General features: G+C 41.2%; 1 protein-coding gene across 1 annotated transcript in view; it reads right to left on the bottom strand.

Annotated features, from left to right (window-relative positions):
• Nucleotides 1–17,737: 17,737 nt before the first annotated feature.
• The window catches only part of ABRAXAS2 (abraxas 2, BRISC complex subunit), a gene marked incomplete in the record, with an annotated part of 1,016,818 nt that continues 1,009,373 nt past the window's right edge, over nt 17,738–25,182 (bottom strand). The window contains 1 exon segment of the mRNA XM_044056200.1: nt 17,738–19,521. Within this exon segment, the coding sequence (XP_043912135.1) occupies nt 19,060–19,521 (462 nt within the window).

The raw sequence follows: 25,182 nt of genomic DNA, 5'->3' as shown, positions 1-25,182 counted from the left end.
TACCTTTGGTATTCTGGAATGCATTAAGATTGACTGGGGGGGGACGGGTGAATGATGCAATTTCTATTTTTTTTGTGTTGTAAGAAAGAGCCAGTAGATTGTTAAAAAACTTATACAACATTCTGTTGATTTCTTTTTTTTAATTTTCTATTGTGGAATTTTAAAATAGCAAAAAGCTGCTTTTTTCTGGGGGGGGGGGCAAAAATTAGAAAAGTGTTGCAATACTAGTCTACATTTTTGTTGTTCTCTCATGTTTTTTAATGGGTAGATGTATAGTGACTGGAGGGAAATGATTGGATTGTCAATTAACCTATTGTAGTTAATATAGGGATATTTAAATTGTTGGTGCAGGCTAATGATGTATTCTGAAGTCCCACTTTGTAAAATCTATTAGGTTTCTTGGGTGCAAGGTGCTGTGAATCAGGGGCCACAGAAGCTGCTGAAAAGGTATCCAAAAGGGCAGCCAAAACAAGAGAAACAGCTGATGGCTTAGCAGACCCCATCTGGAGGAGTTCATAATACTTTTTCTGAATGTCAAAGACTTGAGAACAGTCCCATTTAAAAAAACTCCATCATAAGGGCAACAGTATCCCCAAAGGAGAATTCCTCCAGAGGGGAATTTGGACTAAAAGAGTCATCTTTCTCTGAAACATAGACTAAGGGGGAAGGAATTTGAAAAGAGTAAGCCTCCAGGGACTCTTACCCTGAATCCAGTTCCCTGGGTCATTTAAGAAGAGTGGAAGACCAGGGTGGGGCAAGCACAGACAACCCTTGAGAAGGCTTTAAAGTCATCAAAGCTTTGAATAAACCTTGAGTAAAATCCTGCCATTCATGTTTGGGATCCTTAACTACTGGGGAAATATGTTTGCTTTCTGTTTCTTTTTCTGCAGGACATCTGCACTAAAGACCCTTGCAGAGTCAGACCCCCTGGTGACATTCAATAACCATTGTACGAATCGCCTCCCTAACTAAGATCTGCAGAATCCCTCTCATTCATTCAGATATAATCAACCAAGTTCCCCCTCAAAATCAGGAGCAGATATTTGTAAAGCCTCCAAGGCATATGAAAGTCATATCCATGCCAGCCTCTGATAGGGTTGTTGCACAGGAATCTGAAACAACCACCAGAGAATTCTCTGTGCTTTCGCTAGCCATGACAGAGATGTCTGGGGGAGGCTGGACAGCAGCTGTATCAGACTTAAGTTTTTTGGCCTTTTTCATGGTATATGGCTGACTCTTGGGATGAGAAGATTCCACCATAGCACCTTGAGCCAACAGCTTAAGACGTTGGTTTTAACGGTAAATAGATAAAGAGGAGAGACAACTACATAGGATCTTAGGGACAAAAGCATGGCAGAAAAAAGACTGAGTCTGGTCGTGGGAAGCACCCAAACAGAAAAGGCACTAGTCATGAGAGTCTTTATGGGGAGTCTGCCTCCCACACTTGATATTTTCCCTTTCTGGATGACATGAAGACAACAGCACTAAAGAAAAAATGAAGATAAGAAACTCCAGTGGGGCACTTAACTGAAATACAGTTTGGTAACAAGCACAGCAGAAGGGTGTTCAGACAGATGCTCAAAGGTGGTCAGACTGGCAGCAAATAAGAAGTTATGTACCTACCATAACGTTCCATGTTAGTTGTCTTCTCTCGCCTTCTTTCTTGCTTGATGGGTTCGGAGCCGATCCCACTGCTAAGCTCGAGAGTTTCTTCTACCAGCTCGAGGCAGCCCCATATCCCATGATGCAAGGTGGTAAGTACCCAGATCTCGTTTGTAAACAAAGGGCAATAGCACCAAGCATACAATACTTCCCAAAGGAAGAAGAAACTTACAGATGTAAGAAGGACCAGGTCTGAATGGTCTTTAGCATAATAGTTTCTTCTACAAGGTCTGTCCAGGCCAGGGGAAGGAGGTAAAGAAGAAAGAAAGGGAGAGAAAGACAAACATGGAACGCTATGGCAGGTACATAAACTCTTAATGTTAAGTTGTCAATCTCACCTTCATTCTTGCTTGATGGGACCGCGTCCCTAGCACCTCTATCCTGGGTGGCTCAATGGAACAAACTCTTGAGGACTGTAGAGCCAAAACTGGCTCTGTCCCTGGAGGCCAAGTCCAATTTGTAATGGGAAACAAAAGTGTGAGGAGTGGCCCAAGTGGCGCTGCACAAATAGTGTCCAAAGGCAGTCTAGCTTGAAAAGCTGTAGAAGTAGCTAAACTCCTAGTTGAATGTGCTTTAGGTTTTGAGCACAGCTGTTTTCCCCTGATCGTATAAATTTCAGTGATGACAAGAAAGCCATCTGGACAAAGTCACTTTAGAAACAGGAAGGCCTTTTTATTATCCGCATAGGAAACAAAAAGTTGATCAGATTTTCTAAATTTTTTGTTCTGTCCAAATAATATCTAAGCTGACGGTGGACGCCAAGATAATGTAGCTTTTGTTCAGCTCTATCTGAATAGTTAGGAAAAATACAGGAGATCAATGGATTGATTCAGATTGTTTTTGAAGCGACCTTAGGTAAAAAGGATGGATTAGTTCTCAAAGATACTCTGTCTTTGTGAAAAATCAAATAGGGTCGAACCGAAGAGCATGAAGTTCAGACACCCTCCTGGCAGATGTAATAGCCACTAGGAATAAAGTTTTCCAAGAAAGATATTTCAGGGAACAAGAAACAGCTGGCTCGAAGGGGAAGAATCAAGGATGTCAGCACTAAATTTAGATCCCACTGAGGAGGAGGATTCCTGATTGGAGGCTTTAGTAGGAAAATTCCTTTCAAGAAGGCCCTGCAGAGCCTATGGGACATAATATTATGATCTGCTATCCCGACATGAAAATTAGAAATAGCAGCCAACTGAACTCTGACTGTAGAAGAAGAGGAGCCTGCATGAAAAATCTCTGCTAAGAAGTCCAGAACTGCCTGAACAGGGGCAGTAAAAGGATCAATATTTTGGGCCTTAGCCCAATAAGAGAAACGTTCCATTTGCTTGTGTAAATCCTCCTGGTAGAGGATTTTAGTGAAGCTACTATGATGTCTCTAACTGGGTTAGAGATCAAAGGAAGCCTGGCTAAGGAAGGAAGTGGAGCAACCATGCTGTGAGGTTGAGAGAAGGGATTGACCGGTGCAGCTGACCGGATTGGTGAATCAGTAGATCTGGCACTGGGTCCAGATGCCACGGCTGCACCAAAAGGTGATGATGGAGGAACGGGAACCAAACTTGTCGAGGCCAGTAAGGGGCAATGAGAATCAATTTGGCTCTCAAAGCGGTAGCTTTCTGGATCACCTGAGGGAGCAGGGGAAATGGAGGAAGGCATAAAGAAGTCCCTGGGGCCAATCCTGGGTCAGAGCGTCTCTGGGGGATGGCCTGATAGAGGGAAGAGGCTGAAGAAGTCTGGACATTTGCTGTTTTGGGGAGTAGCAAAAGATCGCAACATGATTCCAGAAAAATCTCTTCCGCTATGGATTGCTTGAGAGACCACTCGTGAGGCATGAGAATAGCTCTGCTCAATCTGTCCGCTATAATGTTGGTTTTCCCAGGGATATGCGTTGCTACCAGAAACCGATGAGAGGAGATCGCCCATTGCCATAGTCTGGCTTCGACACAAGGGGTAGGACTTGGTTCCGCCCTGTTTGTTGATATACCAAACTACAGACATGTTGTCTGTGTGGACTGCAATTGTCCCTACGGGAAGAAAGTCGTTGAGGGCTTGCAACGTTAAAAGCACTGCTCTCATCTCCAGGACATTTATGTGCAGATGGTACTGACGGTTGCCACGTCCCATGAACCATCCTGCCCTGATAATGACCCCCACCCGATCAGGGAGGCATCCGTGGTGACAGTGGCTATCGGGGACGGAGGTACAAAGCACCTGCCTTGGTGAACCTGAGACGATGTGATCCACCAAGCAAGATGTTCTTTGCATGTTTGTGTCACCAGAATCTGGTGACGCATTGGGAGTTGCTGGTATGACCACTGTGTGAACAGCATCCACTGAAGGAGGCGCATGTAGAATCGAGCCAGGGAAGAAGAGTAATGGCCGCAGCCATGAGACCTAATACCTTTAGAACCATTCTGGCCTGTACTTTCTTGCTGGCCAGAATGATCCTGACATGAGTCTGAATGTCTGAAACTCTTTGTTCTGTAAGGGTAGCTGACATCCGAACAGTGTTTAAGTTTGCGCCTATGAAGGTAATAGACTGGCAGGGCGATAAGGATGACTTTTCAAGTTGATTGAGATGCCTAAATGAGAACAAAGGTCTATTGTGTAATCCCTGGCTTGTATAAGCTGATGCCTGGTGGTGGCTGACAGGAGCCAGTCGTCGAGATACGGAAACACCTGGAATCCTTGACGTCTCAGGTGAGCCGTGACCACTGCCATGCATTTGGTGAACACTCTGGGGGCTGTAGTGAGACCAAAGGGCAGGGCTCTGAACTGGAAGTGACTGGACCCCAGCCAAAAGCGGAGAAATCTCCTGGAGCGTCTGTGAATTTTGATGTGATAATCCTGAAGATTTATTGAGCACATCCAGTTGTCCTTCTGTAAGAAGGGCAGAATTGACTGAAGAGTGATCATTCGGAATCTTGTCTTCCTGACAGACTTGTTGAGTCTGCTGAGATCCAATATTGGTCTCCAGTCTCTTTTGGGGACCAAAAGAACGGCTCTGAATGGTCTATTGTAACTGGCTGAATGGCTCTTTTTGCAGTAGTTTTGCGATTTCTAACTCTGCAATCTCCCTTAGACCGGGTGGTACATCTGGAAGGGAACTTGAGGGAAGGACTTTCAAAGGAATTATGTAACCCTTGGATATGATCGCCTCTACCCATTTGTCTTGCCTGAGGGAATCCCACGCTTCTGGGTACAGTGATAATCTTCCGACTGCCTCCAAGGAGGGACAGCCGGGCAACACCTCAGGGATGCTGAAAGGGCTTATCAGAGAGAGGCTCCCTGTTTCCCTGGTTCTTGGACCCTCTGCCTCTAGAGCGTCTGTTGTTGTTAACGCCTCTGTGTCTAGGGGTAAACTCACCACGTGAATCCAGCGTGACTCCTTGGGATTCTTCCCACCCTTCTGTCCTTTGGGATAAGGCCTAGAAGGGGTGGAAAAACGGACTCCAACAGCAGAAAGAGTCTTGCCGTCCTGCTCACACCTGGTCAAGGTTTCCTTCACCTGAGGGCCAAACAAAGCTGACCCATCAAAGGGAGAATTTGTGAAGGACGCCTTAAAGGGATCCGCAAAATCACATAGCCGCATCCAGGCTTGGCGTCTAAGAGCCACACCTGTGCCCATCCACAGCATAAGATATTAGCCGCATGGAGGAGTTAGCAATGGAATTGAGGGTTCCTAGCTGCGAAGCAATCTTTTCTTGAGCCCCTGCAGCTGTAGGATCCTGAACTACTTCTCCCAGCTCCTTCAGGATATCTCTCTGGAGTCTGGTGAAGTGACAAAGATAATTCAGCGAACGATAGCAAAGTTCGCTGAGGAAAACATCCGCTCTATCCATGGTCCTAGAGTCCTTATTAGGAGGATGGCACGGCAGACGAGGAAGGATCTGCAAGTTCCTTTTGGTGGCCGCAGCCACCACCATGGCATCAGCGGGGACACCCTTGGTAAGGAATTGTTTGTCACCGGGGCAGTGATAAATTTTGAAGGCCTCCTAGGGACTGGCTCTACAGAGTCAGGAGCTGCCCGCCTTCGTGCAATAACTTGCATAAGGGGTCAAGACACCCAGGAGGTGGAGGGCCGAGATCAAGCGCCTCTAGGTATACTGACTCATCCTCAGAGGGATTGTTGGTGGGCCAGTTTCCCCTCTGTTTCAGAAGTTCTAGGATGTCTGAGAAGGAGACATCCTCAGAGGATCTAGGGGATCCCTCTGACTCATCAAAGTCAGTATCCAAGTGACAGAAGTCTACATGCTTCCTCTTACAAGTCCTCTTCCTAGGAGGATCTCAAACATCAGGAGAATCCTCGGAAGAGGGGGAAATTCCCAATGGGGAAACCTGAGGCGGAGGATCTCTGGGTCCTGTAGCAAGAGAAGTGGTAGAGATGCCAACAGGTACTATAGAGGGAGGAGCTACGGGAACAGACTGCTGACTGATACCAGTGGCCAGTACACTCTTCATCACCTCGAATGCTCCTCCCAGGCAGGTCCGAGAGAACCCGCTCAAGAGCTAGGAACTCCGGGACCACCGAAGGGAAGTCTCCGAGGCAGATGTCGGAGCCGAGCTCAGGCTCCAAGGGGAAGGGAAGCGGGCTCGGACAAGGGTCCGATGCCACTCACCCTCGGAGGAGACCATGGAAGCCCGACCACCGAATCCCTCTAAGGAAGAGGAGATAAGAGTAGAGGCTGAAGGAACAGAAGGGGTATCCGTCCTCCAGCCGTAGCAGTAACCATGCCGAAGACTCCAACTCCAAACTCTGGGGTAGAGTTGAAGGAGGAACTGTAACGGGTGTGGACCAACAGTCGCCTGCTGAGACGGACTGTGTAGCATTTGGGCCAGTACCTGTGACTTGAGTAATCTACTGACCACTCTCTAGGTCATGATCTGACAACCTGGATGACCTTGAAGATCGGCTCCGATGGCTCCGTTCCGATAGAATATCGGCTCCAAGGAAGGGGACCTCGACCTCTTCCTGGAATGGGCCATCGGAGCGGATACTATAGATCCTGTCGGCGCCGACGAGCCGACAGAACGTCTCGATGTATCGGCTCCAGCGGTGTCGGAGCCGATCGAGCCGACACCGATGCCTGTGCCACATGGGTGTCGGAACCGATCGGGCACCGATAGCCATCGGTGCCCAAGGCTTTGTCAATCCAGAATCGGCTCCAGCCGGGCCGATCTCGACTCAATGGGCGAGGCCGCAGGCTTAGATACAGAAGCCTGGGCCTTGGCAGGTTTTGTTGATTTTGGTGGAGCGGAGAGCCTAAGAATCAACGTCTCTCCTGCAGGACTCTCTGGCTGAAGGAGTGACAAATAGCACAGGAGTCCTGCAGGTGAAGAGGGCCCAGACAATACAGGCAAGAAGTGTGACCATCTGTCAGAGACATCTTCTGACAGCACGAGTCACACTTCTTAAAACCTGAAACCCTCTCCTTTGACATGGTGCGAACACACACACACACACACCAGTCAAATTAAATTAAATTAAATTAAACAAAATACCAAGAGGTATTCTATAAAACACCAACACACACACCCTAACAGGGATGGGATAGGAATTGACTAACAAAAATTAAAAGAGACAGGGAATTTCTGTCAGAAAGGGATAGAAATTAAATTTAAACTATCAAAAAATTAGTTTTAGACTAAAGGGGCTTGAAAATCACAAAGTGAACAACTTACCAGGAGCTGGTAAAAGAAGACCTCCTAAGCAGATCTGGGTACTTGCATCATGGGATATGGGGCTGCCTCGAGCTGGTAGAAGAAACTCTCGAGCTTAGAACCCATCAAGCAAGAATGAAGGCGAGATTGACAACTTAACATTAAGTTTTGAATGTGTGCATTCATACATCACCTTTATGCCCTACACCTTGCACAAGGGGCATACATGTGATGTATGACACCTATAAGTATTAAAGGCTTTGGTATACTACACAGACACTGAGCAATCCTTGGCAGAAGATCCCTTAGCTTACAAAGACTGCAGCAGTGATATGGAGGAACATCTAGGAAAAGCTCCCTACAGAAATAAAATCACTCAGCCATGAGAAATGTCAATTACAAGTGATGTCTTTCATAATAGAAAAAACACATCTTGCAAGTTCAAAAGTACCCAGCATGGACACAAAGTCAAATGTTTAAAGACATTTTAAATAACAGCACAGAGAAAAGGACTTGTATGAAGCTTCAAAACAGTAAAAACTGACGACTGTGTCCCACTGCTTTGCATTACACTGAGTTTGTGAAATGCTAAAGGGGCGGATTAATGCATGAAGAACTGCACAGATAACACAAGCTTGGCAACAGTAAGGACGGAATGCAATCCGACATGAATCCTATCTTGCATGAAAATAGGGACATTCTCCTAGCAGAACCCCGAAGTCTGCAAAGTCAAACCACTTGTTAAATGCTTTGCTGCTGTTTAAAATTTCTGTATTACACATTTGGATATCCTATATTTAGTCAGTTTACAGTATTCATTAAACAAGCAGTTTTAGCCACATTGTACAATGAAGTAGATAGGGAAAATGTACCGAACTTCTTAAACTGGCTAAACAAGATCTACCTGGATCATATTTGTGACAACAGAAATATCTTTACCTATTATCTACATTTCATTACAATAAAAAAATAAGAAAATGTAAACAGATATCATTCTAAGGGACAGGAATTTGTCTAGTCAAAACTTTAGACCTTAGCATTTACAAACAGACTCTTTCAGCCAAAAAAAAAAAATGTAGTCTACTACTGAAGTATATTAGAAGAGTAGGATTTTCCCTGTCATCATCCAGGGCTTCCAACTCTGTGCAACATAGTTATAACCAAATTAGAAAACTGGCTACCATTTTTACGGGTGCTAGAAATATACTGAGCCACTGGAAACAACTTATTGTGTGTTGTTTTCTTCCAAACCTATGTAGCCTATTGGTAGTGTAAAGTGATGAATCTCTCCCAGTTTTTCCAGGCAATAAACCATAGCCATACTGTACTGTTTTACCTAACTGGGATCAACTTTTAGAGAGAGGTTAGGAAACCTGAAGTGCATACAGCACTGTTTATTTCTAGCCTACTGACAAATTTTATGGTCTCAGGTCACTTTTACCTTGAAAAAGTCCAGTTTCCTACTTCATCTTAACATCATTTGTAGTCAGCAAATGAATAAAGGAATACCAATAAAATTAAAGTCTTTCTATTCTAAGATGCTGGAAAGCTTAACATTCATGCTTTCTCTTCACAAGGTTCAAAATCAAAAGAACTCTTAGATTTCCCATTGAATGGACAAAAGACAAAGTGAACTGGGGGAAAAAGAATGAATAGAGAGCACTGGGAAAAAAGCAGTCAAATATAAGACCTAAAATTTCAGAACATATATTACTGAAGCTAATATTAAAAAGCAAAATTTCTGAAGGTGGGTTGCTAGTTTGTGGATTCTATTCAAGGACAGTAAAAGCTTTGGTGCCAGTACAAACAACACACCCAAAAAATTATAGTCTGAATGGGCAAAAGATGAGAATTTGGAGACTAAACTTAATTTCTAAAATGTATAGTGTCAGACGAAAGCTGATCCACAGATCCTTCTTTGATGAAGGTGAAAGGGGACACACACTTTTAAACACAAGTACACCATTTGTATAGAGGTCAACCACCACTGTTTAGTACAGATACGTGCTACTGAATTCAATAGCAAAGGACTAAATACAAAACTGAAATGACAGGCAGAATGTGAAGGTAATGAACAAATAGGTCAGCCACGTAACCTTTGTAAATGAACAGGGGGAAAATAAGCATTCTACATTTTCTGTTAGTTTTCCATGGCAAGAATAAGACTAATCTCCTCTATTTTCCTGATTCTGTGAAAATACTGGGACAAAACTCCAAATAAAAAAAAAAGGAATGTTTAGGCACAGCTCGGGTATTTCAAATAATTTCTATATGACAGAACTGGCTACAGTGCTAGGGTATGCCCATACTCCAACAGTAGAGTCTACTCAGCTGACATTAGTGTCTACCACTAACCTTAGTGGAAGGAGAAGCTTTGAATGGTAAAAACTGGTCTTGCAGCCAAACAAGCACTAATGGTACACTACACCTGACTTGCTGCGGTCTTTACTCCTGTAAGTGCTGTTAGCTCTTAAACCTTCAAGCCCTTCAGTTGTGTTTATGTTGTCTCAGCATCTGGAAGGCTGTTGGACAGGTGTTTCATTCACTATGATGCATCCTACTATTCAAATGAAAGTCCCATTAATCCTTCATAAGACTAGTAATGGGGAATTCTGACCTCCTTGCCAAACAACTGAGGACAGGGAAAGAAGCTAGGGAGCCAACAACCAAGCAAGTCTGTACAAAATCTTCCCAAAGGCAGGCAAGTACATACAAGTTTTAAAGTAAAACTTTCAAATGGGCCATCATGAAACATTTCACTGGCATTATTTCGTAACCCAGCCCTGTAAATTTATCAGGTGGACTACACAGCTAAAGGCTGCAGTCCCCAGAGTAGCTGAAATAAAACATTCTTACTGGTGTACTAAGTTTTGTACAACTGTTTATTCAAAGATAATTATTTGTAAGTATGAGGCTAAATGAGCACAGCTACACACACAAACATGATTTGGCTGGGAAAGTACAGCTGTGTAAGAATGTACCATAGATGTACATATCCTACTGATAACTGGTGCAGTAGTCCAAACTTTTGGGTTACTCAACAAATAACCTGGATGTCCTGCTGGGGTATCAAAGATAAAACCTTCCATACAGCCATACATCTGATCCATGTCTTAAGCCCACCAGCAGACAGATATATAAACAGATGTATGAGCGTAAATCCCCAGACTATTTTCAAGACCGTAAGCCTACAAAGGCCTAAGACACAAACTAAACTGATCAGCTAAGGGGGAAGAGGCAGATAGGCAGTGATCTCCCTTAGTACATGAGGGAAAAGGATGGAAGAATCAGATGGGGAAAGGTAGGGAAGGAAAGAATATTGCAACAGTGATCAGTAGGACATCTTCAACTATGGTAAGGTCTTACACAACTGTACTATGTCCTTCCTTAAATCATTGTTGCAGTTCTTCTGACTCCTAAAGCTTAAGAGGTATGAAGGATAGTTTGAAGGGAAATAGGAGAATTACCTAGTAATCCAGAGAGGACTGACCTTGTGAAGATGCCTCTGGATTTAGAAAAGGCATCCACTCTATAATGCTTAATGAAAATGTGCACAGAAAACCAAGTAGCTGCTTCTAAAATTGTTCAAGTTATACCCCTTGTAAAAGGCTCCACATGAAGCTATTGCTCTAGTAGAATGTGCCTTTGCTGGAGAAGGCAAGGATTTGCCATGCTGAGTGTAGCAAAAAGAAATAGATTTAGAAATTTAGTTAATAATAGTTTGATTTGAAAATGAGTTTCCCAACTTGGAATATTGGAGAGAGGCTAACAATTAGACTTGCAAATATCCTCAGTATTATCCATCAAAAGAATGTAGAATCCTTTTTCATATGTTTTGCGGATTACGTGAGAAAGTGGGAAGATCTATGGCCTGACTGAGAGGCATTTATTTACCGCTTTAAGCATGAAGGAGGGATTGGCTCTAAGACACACTGCCCTTATGAAAAATAAAGTGAGAAGTTGCCATAAGGGCCTGTAGCTTAGAGACTCATCTGGCCGAGGTGAGAGCTACCAGAAAAATAGTTTTCTAAGTACAGAATTTGAAAGAGGCAGTGGCTGCTGGATTGAAAGGAGGGCGAGTTAGTTTCTCCAGCACAAATCTGAAGTCCCAAGCAGGACGGATACCTTTCCTTGGAAGTTTCAGGTGGGGTACACATTTTAAGAACTGTTTTATTTCTAAGCCTGTCCAGAAATGGAGGATCTAGGGTTAGGCATGCAGATATGTATGAAATGTGTGCCTTAATAAAAGAGTATGTTAGGCCAGACTTCAACAGCTCACACAAACAAGACAGGACCATTGACATTTAGGATGCACTGGTACTAGATCTTGATTTTTACATCAACATGATATAGTAAATCTTTTCCATTTTGTTATGTGAGATTTCCTGGTAGTAGGTTTTCTTGCCTCTGGCCGAACCTTAAGCACATTCTGAGAAAATTAGTGTCTAAAAGGGATCAGAATTTTATCATCCATTATATCAAGTACAGGGATGACAGGTTGGTATGAAGTAGTGAGGCATTCTGCTGTGTGACCAGGTGCACTGTGGAGGAAAGATCCTGGTGATGGCCCTTGGCTAGTTGGAAGTGATAGGGGAACCAGTGCTGCCTTGGCTAATAGGCAGTCACCAGTAGGATATTTAAGTATTTTCTTTGGATCTTTAAAGACCTTTGGAAGAAAAGGAAGAGGAGGGAAGGTATACAAGAACCTCTTTTTCCAAGGAAAAGACATCAAATCTGTTTTCCAATCTTGAGGGCAGTAGGGTAGATGGTCCTGGTGCAAAACAGTGGAAGTTGTTTGTTGTTGATGGGGGTAAAAAGACCTGTCTATGCACCCCCATTTGTTGACTATGTTTAGGAAGATCTCCCTGTTTAGCATCTGTTCCTGGAGATCTTCCCTAGATATGCTTAGAAAGTCTGCTATGACTATTTTCCTGTGAGTGAATGTAAACCGCTTGGACAGAAGTTTGCTTTTGTGGTCTCCTCCTATAACAAAAGAGCCAGCATGCACAGTTAAGATCTGGAGCCTCCTTGCTTATGTACCATATGATCATTGTGTTGTCTGTGAACACTCTTAACAGACCTGGTTTCCATGAATGGGAAAAGACCTGTATTACTGCCCTCATTTCCCTTAGACTGATGTAGTCTTATCTTAGATTTGTAGGCCATTGTCCCTGAACTCTCAAATTGCCTGTCCATGTTCCTCATGCATCATCTGATGTGTCTTTGTGCAGCTCCTGTTGTTGTTTCTACAATCTGAAGGGAAGAGAAGGGTTGAGCTTTATGTATGATATCCACCACAGTATTTCCTTCTTTAGGCAAGGCAGAAGAGGAACCAGTGTTGTCCAAGGAACAAGAATGTTGGGACCAGGTAGATTTCAGGTACCACTGGATGTTCCTCATATGGAGTCTGGCAAAAGGGACCATGGGAATTGTTGCTGCCATGAGCCCCAGTGCTCTGAGGATCTCCCTTGCAGTACAGGACTGAAGAGGAAGAAGAGAAAGGAAGTAACTGGTTAGGTTTTGCACTTTGACTGGCAGAAGGAACGTCTACATGACTGGTGTCTAGTCTGTACCCCAAGAAAACTAGGTCTTGGGTTAGTTTCATTGCTGAATTGTTTAGCTTGATTGTGAAAACCAGACCCTAAATTGGGGACAGGGTGAGCTGAGAGGAGTTCATAGGTTCATGCCTGTATTAACAGACACATCCACATAAGGGAATATGTGGACTCCCTGAGACCTTCAGTAAGCTATGAGTGGGGTGAAGCAGTTTGTGAAGACACTGGGGGCTGTAGAGTCCAAAAGACAAAGCAAACAACTGAAAGTGTGATGAGCCAGTAGAAAACCTCAGACATTTCCTGTAAGTAGGATGAATAGGAATGTAAAGATAGGCATCCTTTATGTCCAGAGACACCAAGAAGACTTGAGAAAAAAATGTATGGAAGTAGAGACTGCAACGACAACATCTTGAAAGATGGACAAAGAGAAATGTGTTGAGGGTGCAGAGATCAAGTATCAGTCTCCAGTCTCCTTTTCTTAAAACGAGGAATAGTGAGGAACAGAACCCTTCTCTCCCCCATACTGTACGGGCACTGGTTCTAATGTGCTTTGCCTGACCAAGGTCTGAATGATGGGATGGTGCAACTGTATCTGATTTTGCAGAGGACAGGGTAATTCCTTTGACATCTTGTTATAGAAGTAATAAAAATCCATCTACAGTTCTTCATAATTTTACTTTGTCCATGCAATTGTTTGAAAAGACTGACAACATCCGTACTAAACAAAAGTTCCTTGTCTAAAGGAGAGTCTGAGTTTTGAGTCAATATCCTCTGGAATGGAGTGAGAACATAACTGTGCATACTTCTTGATCACCAAACCTGTAAGCCGCTGCCCTAGAGGAAGCTTCTACTGCATCATAGTTGCACTTAATACTCTGCCTAGCCACTTAGGAAGCCTGAGCCACCACAGATAAAGCTTGTTGTTTACTGGCAGGTTCCTCAAGGGAGGGCAATGTTTTAAATTACTCAGACTAGACAATAAGTATTTAGTCATTTGAGCCTGGTAATTAAGAGCTCTAAAGGCCACAGTAAAGGACATATAAAACTTTTCCCCCAATCTGTCCACTGCTCTGCTGTCTTTATCAGAAGGAAGAGCATTGGCAGCAGCAGGTCATAATTTGCAGGGCTTTTGTCTGTAAACATGGAAAACACAGAAGAGTCTGCACCACGGGGTTTGTGTACAGAAATTTCAAGTTCTCGGGTACTTTGTAAAACCAGTCAGACCTTCGAGAGGCTGTGGAAGCAGACACAAAGGCATCAAGGAAAGCCACCAGAAGAGGAGGTACAGATGCAAGAGCAGGGGTGTCTACTTTCAAGAGGTTATAGTATCTCTGTTGCACTTCAGAAATCTCCTTGAATCCCCCTTCAAAATACTTCAACATATTAACAATAGTTTCCCCAAATGAAGCTTCTTCAACAGGGACATCAGGGGAAATAAAATCATCATCAGGGGACACTCAGCCTGGCAAATGGATCTGGAATGAATAGGCCAAGAAGTGCTAATCTGAGTCTAATTCATACTCTTCATCCTCAGAAGTGCTCAAGTGTCTCTTTTGGGGAGTGGTAGCAGAAACAATGGTCGTAGTAGGCCATGCAAAGTATGGTGACCAAAGTGCCATTATAGCCTTTAATAGGCCCTGTGAAAAGCCCTCCTTTTCTTTGAATGTCTGATGGGAAGAAACATTTTTAGCCCCCCCCCCCCAAAGTGGGACGTCTGTTTTGACTAGAGGCTCCAACCCCTAATGATCATCAATGAGTGAACCTAGAATTTCCTCTTCAATGAGGATCTGTAGTTTGCCTTTGGGTCCTTCAGAAATTATTAAGCTAGAGTCCCTCTCCTCACCATCAATGGTAACTGCAGTAATTTTGGACATACAAACCTCAGATGCCATACCGGCCTCCAGCACAGTCATGGTAGAGGAAGTCTGAGCAGATGCTGGACATACCACAGGTTTTGAAACTTCTGCAGGTACGTCTGAGTCAGACTGGCAGTCATGATAGCAGCCCTAGACCTCAAAACTTTTCTTTTGAATAGGTGGGGATTGTCAGGGGTAGAAACGTCTGCCATCTTTGCTTGGGAGAGGCACTTAAGGTGCTGAGTTTCCAAGCAAAAACTGAGAGAAAGTCATGTTTTAAAGTCTTTGGAACAAAGGACTAAAAGACTGTACAATTTTTATAGTCATGCACCTAATTAGGAAAGGCAATGAGACTTTATTTTCTGATGTCAATCCAGTGCCAAAACACACACACACACACTATGGATCTGGTAGACAGAACTTTCCTCTTTTGATAAAAATAAATGGTCTTCTGTCAAGAAGCAAATCAATCAAATCACCAAATTTTAGTTTCATTTTAACAAGGACTTCCCTCTTTACAAGGAAGCAACTAACATACAATACATATACTTCAAGAATGGTAAATGACAGATGGCATGCTGAGGCAAGGACAAGATGCCTTGCATTCCAGGTTGAGAAGAACATCAAATGGCAATGGAGAAAGTAGCTGATGTCAAGCAACATGTCTTCTCGGGAAGAAGGAAATAGGTAGAACTCCCATAACTAGTAGTTTCCAACAGAAGTTGTTTAATGCCCAAACTGACATGTCTTACAAAACTAAAGACAAAAAGATGACTTATTGCTTTCAAGGGGGTAACATCTAACACCAGTTGACATAACTTTACGTTTTACACCCAAAGTGGAAGGAGACAAAAATTACAGCATTAAGATACTACAATTGCAGTATGAAACCAGAGCACCCGGAGGAAATGGTGTCCTGTTGCTCCACCATTCCCATAGGTCTACATATCCAGATAAGGTCACTTGCTCCACAATAACCCCCAACTAATGCAAACAAAGGAAAACTATTTTCTAAATGAAGGGACTTCTTAGCAGTACTGTAAAGGTAGGCAGTAAGGAGACATGGTCCTAGTACTGGAAACAATGGGATGTGGCAACAGGCAGGGCTACTGTAGGAACAAAGGTCACATTAGAATCAAAAAAGGGAGGAGGATAAAGTGGTGAAGAAGAGTCAATGCCCTTGGCAAAAACACCCACAATGCCACACAAACAAATTGTGTCCAACACAAGCAATAAAACACAAGGCACACTGCTTCTGTGTCTGAAGAAAGATAACCTGGGACAATTTGGCAGCTTGGGAAGGATCTGCAGAAAGTGTTTTATGTAACACAGGAATGCAGTTATGCTTATTGTCAACAGGCATTCATGTGTGACAAAATCCAATAAAGCTGTTTTCATAATCAAATGATATACACTTAAGCAAAAAAAAACTATAAAATTCTCATTTAGGACTACAAGCTAAATACATTTCCTGAAACATATAAACTATAAATCTTTAGACATTTTCACTAAGTTGGTGAGTGGGACTTTACTAAATGTGGGGATGGGGTTATTAAAAAAGGGTAAGCTCTATCACATGATGAGGGTTTCATAATTAATGCCAATGTGCATGCTTATTAACAAAGACGGAAAACCAGACCGTGCTTGTAAAATCTGACAGACTGCCACTTGGTGACTGATGCTGTACATGTATTACCTTTTCAGAATGCTTGCTCTGAAGATCAGCACACACACACACACACACACACACACACACATATATATATATATATATATATATATATATATATATATATATATAATACGGTCTATAAGTCTCAAACACAAGACTATGCATCCATCAATGAGCCAGTGCTATTATTTATTTAACATTTGTTTACCATGAAAGTCAGACTTGGAACAAAGCCAATTTTCAGTGGAGGCTCGGGGAGAAATGCTCTAGACACATCTTTGTAACATGGGAGGAAACCACATGAACGCAGGGAGGATATGCCGACTCTGCACAGAAGGCACCCCAGCCGAGAACCAAACCGGACAACCTCTTGCTGTGAGGCGACAATGCTACCGCTGCACCACTGCGCCCTCTGCATTAGCAGAATCCACTGTGCAAATTAGCTACTCAGCTGACTCAGGCTTCAGTATCTGAAAAAAAATGATAACTATGCCTCTTCGTATGAGAAAACAAGAATGCCTTGGTTTCTGCTCCACATGTACATCTACATGTTAGAGTTTCCATAAAGTTTTATACTGAAAAAACTTATTCTGTGAGGCAGTGTCAAATGTTACTTCCCATAGGCTAGTGGTTAACACAAAACCACTGCGTAGGAAGCTGATAATGAAACTTGCTAGTTCAATTAATGTCACATGATCAACTGCAGATAAAGCAGGACAATGTGAAATATTTTCAAAAGACTGAAAAGATAATGAATGCAACTAATCATATGTTAATAATGTTTAAAAACTAACACTAGTAATGATGAAGCATCTGTGCCTCATTTTTGTAGAAGCATGTAGCTTAAAAGCCAAAAGCCTGAGAAAGCACAGTGTAATGAAAATTGGAGAGCAAAGACTTTGGATACTAAAGAAAAGGAAGGAAAGTAAAACATTTAACTAAACCTGCTGGAGATGCCCACATCAAACAGGTGTAGATGAGATGTGCCAACTTATGAGATCTTAGCTAATAAACATTTTAAGTGGCTCTGATAAGGATGACTTAACTATTTTAATATATGGTTAAATCAATGGACAGCCCTGAAGACATTTTTATTTTGTATGGTGTTAAATATGATGCGTTATAAAGCAAATATTTTACTGTTATTCTGTTTTTAGTTACATAAATACACAATTTATTTGGCACAAAGGAATCTAGTAGAATAAACACTGCAAAGTTTAGGACTTCAGTTTAGTCTGTGACACTTGACTTGAATGTTATTCTCCTAATTGTAATCACACTCTTGGGATATGTGCATTGTAGATCATATAATGACCAAGGACAAGTAGAAAAGGTTCTTAACATGGACTGTAATGTTTAATTCTGGCAAATTAAAGTTCTCATATTCATGGTAAGGCAAAAGAAACCTTAATTTAAAATATGAATGACAGTGTGTTTAATATTTTGAAACTAGTCATTAGAATGAATTTAACAGTATTTATTTAAATTTTACAAATAATGCAACTGTATCTTATTATAGAAGGATTGGGTAAATGAGCATTAAAATAAAATTTCTCCTATTTACACCTACCCACTCTCAAAAAAAAAATATATATATATATATATATTAGCACTTTGTTGCTAACCCTGTAGCAATGTACGGCAACATTCAAATTTCTGCGGTTTCCTTTTTTTTGTATTTTAAATTATTTTCCAGTGGCACCATCTCTAATTTCTGAAAAATTTCAAACTATCAGTCTGAAATTCATGAGATGCATTTTTTTTTAAATAAGCAGCCTTTATAAAAATCTGAGAAAGAGGCATTAACATATATAAAACTGGATATTAGTGGTGCAATATTTAACCTTATGATTAACAACATAATGTACATCAATAAAATAAAAAGAGGATTTAAGTGCAACAAAAATAAATACTCTTCTTTTTTTCTGCAAAGTCAGTCAGTACTGGGATAAGATCATTATACAGTGTTCAAAAACTTGTTTCCTATTTAGGGTGCACATTAATTTCAGTATTTTTTAGACAAAAAAGGCAACCATCCTGCATGAAAAATTACAAGGTCTGTCAAATGCTGGCCCAAAATACATCATCTTAAATAATATCAACATAATGTGCAGTCTAATAGAAGTCAGCAGTTTGTACTCTACTCAGAATATATACTTAAAACACTTCAGCATTCTTCTGAGAACAAAACTCTATGACATTTTAAAGGCCAGTCAACTGAATTCTCTCATTCGCTGCACATCAAGGCAAATTAGTAGTACAAGAGGTAATACTCTTAGTTTAACAGGAATTTCTTCAAAGTATGAAACAGATCATGTTCATGTTTGCAACTGCCATGCTCCAAAAAGGCTCGACTCACAGTACCAAAATGAGCATGATATCTATCAGCTGCCACTTCTTATGAATCTAAACATCTGACTAGAAGCGTCTTCAAAATACATTTTCAGTAATAAATGCCCCACATTTTAATAATATCTATTACAAATATTGCAGTTATTATACTGTAAAAGGCAAACAATCCATTAAATGTGGAGTCTTCAATCTTCTTTGCAAGTAACCTTGACATTTCTGAATTTGAAATGCTTTTTCTCCTTTTTAACAAAGTTTTTCAGACCCCTTTATATGCAGCATAAATGAACAATAGTGCTGTATTTTCTTCTTAAATTTGAGAAGTCTGAGTAGATGCTGAGTCCCCATCAGGGCATACTACAGGCCGTGATTCTCCTACTAAATATTCACTATCAGATGATTCTGTTGGTTCATGCATGTTCTCATTATCACTCTCGTCCACTTCTTCAGTATTGTCACCATGTACTGTTTGGGAGCCTGATACCCCTAATCCTTTTTCAGAATTTGTCAAAGATCCTGTACTAGAGGTGGGCTGGCTGGAAGACCCCACAGCTTGTGGACGAGGCATATAAACATTACTTGCCACATGAACTTGGTTTGCAGTACTTTGATTATTTTTGAAAAGTTCAGAATAAGGAGGAGGAAAATCAGAGTCACTCATATCTTCATTTGCAAATTCTTCCATAATATACCCAGAACAGGCAATTCTTGAAACAGAAATAGGTTCTGCATTTTCTTCTGGTGCTTGCCTGTTAAACATTGCTTGCTGAAACTGCATAAAACAAAACAATCATGTTACCAAAACATACATGACAAGGCTATAAACAGCACCATACACTCTTAAAACATTTTGCCAGTACCCCTGCCTGCTATCAGTCAAATATGCTACATCCTAGCCACAGGAAGTACAGCTCTTTTGGGAACATACCATAACTGTACATTCATTTACAGTCATAACTTCTAGGGATTCCTGCCTGCTTGTGCCCAACAGTCAGCTAGACTTCCAAAGCTCTATCCTTTACCCATATGGCTCCAGACAACTCCCTCCCAGTGGAGCGCTCCATAATGTCCAGAGGAAAAATGGTGTCTGGTAAAAGAATATAGGGGGAAGGTGATGAACAGCTGGAATAGTATACTCACTCCCATCACAGGATGCCCAGGAAAGAAACAGAGGGAATGGCAGGAAAGAATTTCGATGGCAGCAGGAAATATATTCAAATATCTACAATTACAAGTTTCCAACACAACTGTGATATGCTCATTGTGATATTCACTGTTGCAGTCAACTTCTGGATAGATGTCCAGAGCTCAAGCAGTAATGAGTAGCTGGCCTTGAGAGGGATATGTATAGAGCAGACCATGTATGATGGCCATGGAAAAAAACGCTCTTGCCCTAACAGCAATACCCAAGACACTAGTGTTTTGAGAAGGTATGGAGGAATGACCTGCTTCTAGGATGGATTAAGTGCTAATCCCTCTGAGAAAAGCAGTAGCGGCTGCAGTGGCCCTACTGGAACAGGCTCTAACATCCCCGGGATACTTTTACCACTGAAAGGGCAGCAGAAGCAGTGTGCTAGCCATTTGAGTATGGTTTGCTTTTTTTTCCCAGATTTCACCTCTCTGCCCTGTCAAATGAGACGAACAACTAGTCTATTTTCCTGATCTGCTTCGTTCAGTACAAATAAAACCTCAGTTGCCTATGCACATCTAGGGAGTGTAAAATCTTTTCCCCTCGTACTCAAAAGCAGGAAATTAAAATAGAGAGGACACTAGTGTGGTTCAAGGATAATTATGTAATTGCTTTAAGCATGAAGATGGGATTGGTATACAAGATGACCTGCAGCACTATAATGCTTCTAGCTGATGCAACAGCCACAAATAAAACATTCTTGTAAGAGAAGTATCTGAGGGTAACAAAAGTAGATGTTTTCAAATATGATCAAGATTTTCTTACATATAATTTAGGCCCCATGATGGAGAAATCCCTTTTTTGGCACCACCTTAAGAAACTGCCTGGCAAATGGAACCATCGTGGAGTCAAAAGTCAGGCAAGCTGATACATGCACCTTCAAAGAGGCACACAGGTCTGACAGATATCTGAGAACCAGAGACACCTGTGTTGTATTTAGGTCCTGGTCTTTTATAAGGCACCAAAGGGAGAATCTTTTTACATTTAACAAGGTAAGCTTTCCTCGTGTTGGGTCCCTTAGAATCATTCACAATTTTATATATATCCTCTGAAAACATCTACATAAAGGGATGACTGACAAATCTCCCACACTGTATCAGCCTTAGAATTCTCAGCCAGGTTGCAGTAGGGAGCCTTTGTTCCAAGTTAAAAGGCCCATCTGCTGAGGCAAAACTATCAGTTCTGCAGGAAAGAAACTCAGTGCTGCCTTGTCCAACAGGTAGATATTAATAGTATTTTTGGCTTTTCTAATTTCATCTTTTGCAATACCCCAATGATTAAGAAACCAGGAGAGAATGCAGAGAAAAGAGACCTGTCCATGTTATGGATAAAGCATACATCACCCAAATAACTTGAGTTTGGGTCTGAGTGCAAAATCTGTTGTCTGGAGATGTAAAAAGGTTTACTTCTAGCACAAGCCACGTGTGGCTCAAATACAGGAAAACACCTATTTTAACAACAGTTTGTATAGGTCTGAGTACTGCTCAGCTTGTCTGCTACAACATTCTCGAGATGGGATACAAGATGCCCTGAGAGTAAGGCCCTACTCCTAAGCCAAATCCCAAGATTGCACTGCTAGTCTGCACAGCGAGCATGACAGAGTTTCTTCCCTGCTTTTCTAAGTATGATAAGACTGTGTTGCTGTCTGTAAGGACATTCAAGGCTCCCAGTTTACAAATAGATTTGAAGGCTCCAACGGGTAGAATAACTGCCATCATCTTTTTCAAATATATGTACTTTATTTTCAAGAAGTGTTTGCCACAGATACCCTGGATCTTCATGTCTGCCACATGCAACTCCCAAGTTGCATTGCAGAAGTTGAGACTCTGGGTCCCAGTACTACTATAATGATCTGTATTCTGACTTATCCACCACATGGGTTCTTTCTTTATGCACTGTAATTCTTACTGAGGGAAAGGGATACTGCAGCAGCTGGACACGCTGACACCATCAGTTCCTTAGGTAACACTGTAGCTTCTTCAGGTAGAGTCTTTCAGTAGCACCATCAAGAAAAGCAAGGCCACAAAGAGGTGAAAGAATTTATCTGAGAGGGGAAGAGGACAAGAGTTAAGGGGGATAAGCTAATCCTCCAAATAAGACAAGGTGGTTTTGGATCACCTGATTTGTAGGGATATTTTAGAGCTACTCAGTTAAGGATGATGCACATAACAGAGACAGAAGCTTACAGTTCAAAGTGGAAACTGATAAAAGATGAACCTGGGGAAGGTGGGTTTTCAAGAAGTAAGGAGAGTGTGACATTTTAGATGCAGATTCTTAAGGATAACAGTAACTATGCAGAATATTGAGAACATTGTATTCAAAATAGTTACAGAAGCTATTCTAAGAACTGTACCACCAAAAAAGGAGCGAAGGTCCAGTCCCTCAGTAACAAACTTCTTTAAATAACTGTAATAAATACGTTTGTTGCTAACTGAGGGACTGGACCTTCGCTCCTTTTTTGTCATTGAGTCTTTTACAATTATTTTGTATCGTTATTCTAAGAACTGAGCCAATACAAGAATGGAGAAAGGAGATTTTGCCAATAGGGGATGACTGCAAGTAGGGGGTACAAAAAAGAGGCAAGAGAGGGGTGACATTTACTGGAGAAAAGTGCTCAGTAAACCAAGGTATTAGAATCAAATATCTAGAAAGAGAATTGTGTGGGACCACACCAAAAACAACTGTTGACTGAAGGTTAGAAGCTGTCTTCTCTATCAAGAAGTGATATCAGAATATAGCAAAGAGAAAGGGATAGGGGAGTCCCAAGGGAAAGATATGCTCTGACAGAGTTTTTAGTAGAATCTAGAAAAAAAGCTGCTGTTAAAAAATGGATAATCTACATAGCCTATACGATATTGCATGATAACAATAAGAATCAATCAGTGGAGGTTAGAAAACAGAGACTTGAAAAGCAGTTTATAAGGCAACAATGGGAGGATGTATGGCTCACAAGCAAGCAAAATCCAGGTTTAAGATTTTTGCTTAGGAATGTTTGCATAAGTATTTTCTGCTACAAGCAAACTTCAAATAATGTCTCCTCAGGCAGACATCAAATGCTGGAGGTGTGACAGGGAAGAAACAGGCAACTGGGAATATGTTTGTTGGGTGTGTAATGACTTGGTAGACGTTAAAAATAAAATTTCCTACAGAACACTCTGTCAGAAAATATTGGGGGAGCAAATAGCTGTTACTAAGGAAATTATTCTTTTGAGCCAAGATACAGGAGCTGAAATGCCAAGATACCGTAAAGCTTTATTAAGTTTAATTCTACTGGCTGCCAAAAAGCAATTACTAGAAAATGGAAATCAAAAACTAAACCAACTATAATTAAAATATTAGAGAGATAAAAGAACTGGAAGTGGGATCTTTAGAAAAGAGCAGAAGCAAACTTTAAATTAATAGAATTTGTGAAAACAATACATGCAAAATAATGTTTAGGGGGAGGAGTGAGGTTTAAGGGGAGGCAGGAACTGAACAATTTATGTAATGTTGGACTGAATGACAGTTGTTATAAAGACAGAAAATACATATGTAATGTATAACTTATGTAAATAAAAAATCTTGACGTTTGTTTTCTTTTCTATTAATGCATGCACGTGTGCCTATGTCTTAAGTGATAAATTATCAAAGGTGTTTAAAGAAACATAAGGCCATGTGCCCTAGATTTCTCCCTTGCAATAACTGTCTACCAGCAAGGGTGGAATAAAGTATCTCCCTCCTTGGTAATAGGAGGAATTTCAGAGAATCCGACTCTGCTTAGAAAATATAGTATGTACCCCCCAACTTACAAACATGAATGATCTCCTCCGATTCCTCTGCAAGGAGGTCTAGACAGCCTCCCAATTCTTATAGGAGTAGACAGGACAGAAGGGGAGGTGATTGTTGGGGAGGGGGAAGGAAGAAACTTGACTGATCATTGCTTTTACATCCAGGTGCTGTGGTTCTGGGAGAGCCCAACCTTAACCTTCAGTTCACTGCAGGAAGAAATGGCAAGTAGAACTCTCATACTTTCTGGGGATTTGTTTTTTCCTTGCTTGAGGTAAAGTGGTCAAAGTTTGGTAGGAAGCTTTCTCCTGTACCTTGGAGCTTAGAAAATTAACTATTTAACAGATTAGAAGGTTTTGCGTTTTTCCTGCAAATTTTTTTTGTTTGTTTTTCTTTTTATATATATATATATATATATATATATATATATATATATATATATATATAAAGTCACACGCCACCAAAGGGTAAAGATTCCAGTGGCTTCACAAATAATATAAAGCAAAAAAATGATAAACACGTCCACCAGCACCATACACAGCAGCTGTTCACTTTATAGGAACGAAACTGGAACGACCCGTTTCTTTATAAACCATAAAATATTATTATACAGAAGTTAGCGCTTTCACCATACTAGCTTCCTCAGACTTATAAAGGCACAAGGAAACCATTCATTTAAATAACTACTGTGTAAAACCGATTGGTTAGCATAAAATCTGATGTCATAATTAAAGACACTTACACTCCATTGAAACCATTACATATGCTATCTAAATGAAATATGTATATATATGTATATATATATATATATATATATATATATATATATATATATATATATAACATTAAGAACAAATAAATAATCTCAAAATCCAGCTAAAAAATGTAATTAAAAACATCAAAAGTATAACATTATGTCAAGACTGCTCTTATTATGTTAGATAGAATTCCATATATTTTATGAAGGACATGTTTCAATAGTATGCATATAACATTTCCAAAATGTTCATCTAATTAGAATGCTTATTTTTATATACTTTTCCCCTCTGTCTTGCTGACCATTAAGCCATCCTCTCTGGACTTGTGCCAGTTTGTTCCCTAGCAATGACGACCTTGATCTTCCAGATACACCACTGTAAGAACCAGCCAGTGGGGCCATTATACAGGCAGACATCAAGGAGTTTGTGCCTAACACCCTCTGCAGATGGTGACAGTAATTAACACTTGCATCAAAGCAAAGGTGACCTATGGCCCTCTATCTGCATATGCATATTACCCAAACATGTCAACAAGGGCTATAGTTACCCTAACTTGAGGGACCACATCCACATCCTCCCTGCACAAGTTGCCCACATCTTGTTAAAACTCCACTCCATCCATGGTTCTTTCATTAGAGCAGTAGCACAAGTCAACCAGAAGCCACCACTGGTAATCTTTCTACAGATGGTAAAATGCATCAATCCAAATACACTCACGAAA

This window comes from Protopterus annectens, chromosome 14.part0 (assembly GCF_019279795.1).
Source record: "Protopterus annectens isolate FY-2018-M chromosome 14.part0, PAN1.0, whole genome shotgun sequence".
Taxonomy (NCBI): Eukaryota; Metazoa; Chordata; order Ceratodontiformes; family Protopteridae; genus Protopterus; species Protopterus annectens.
This window is presented reverse-complemented; position numbering and strand designations above follow the sequence as displayed.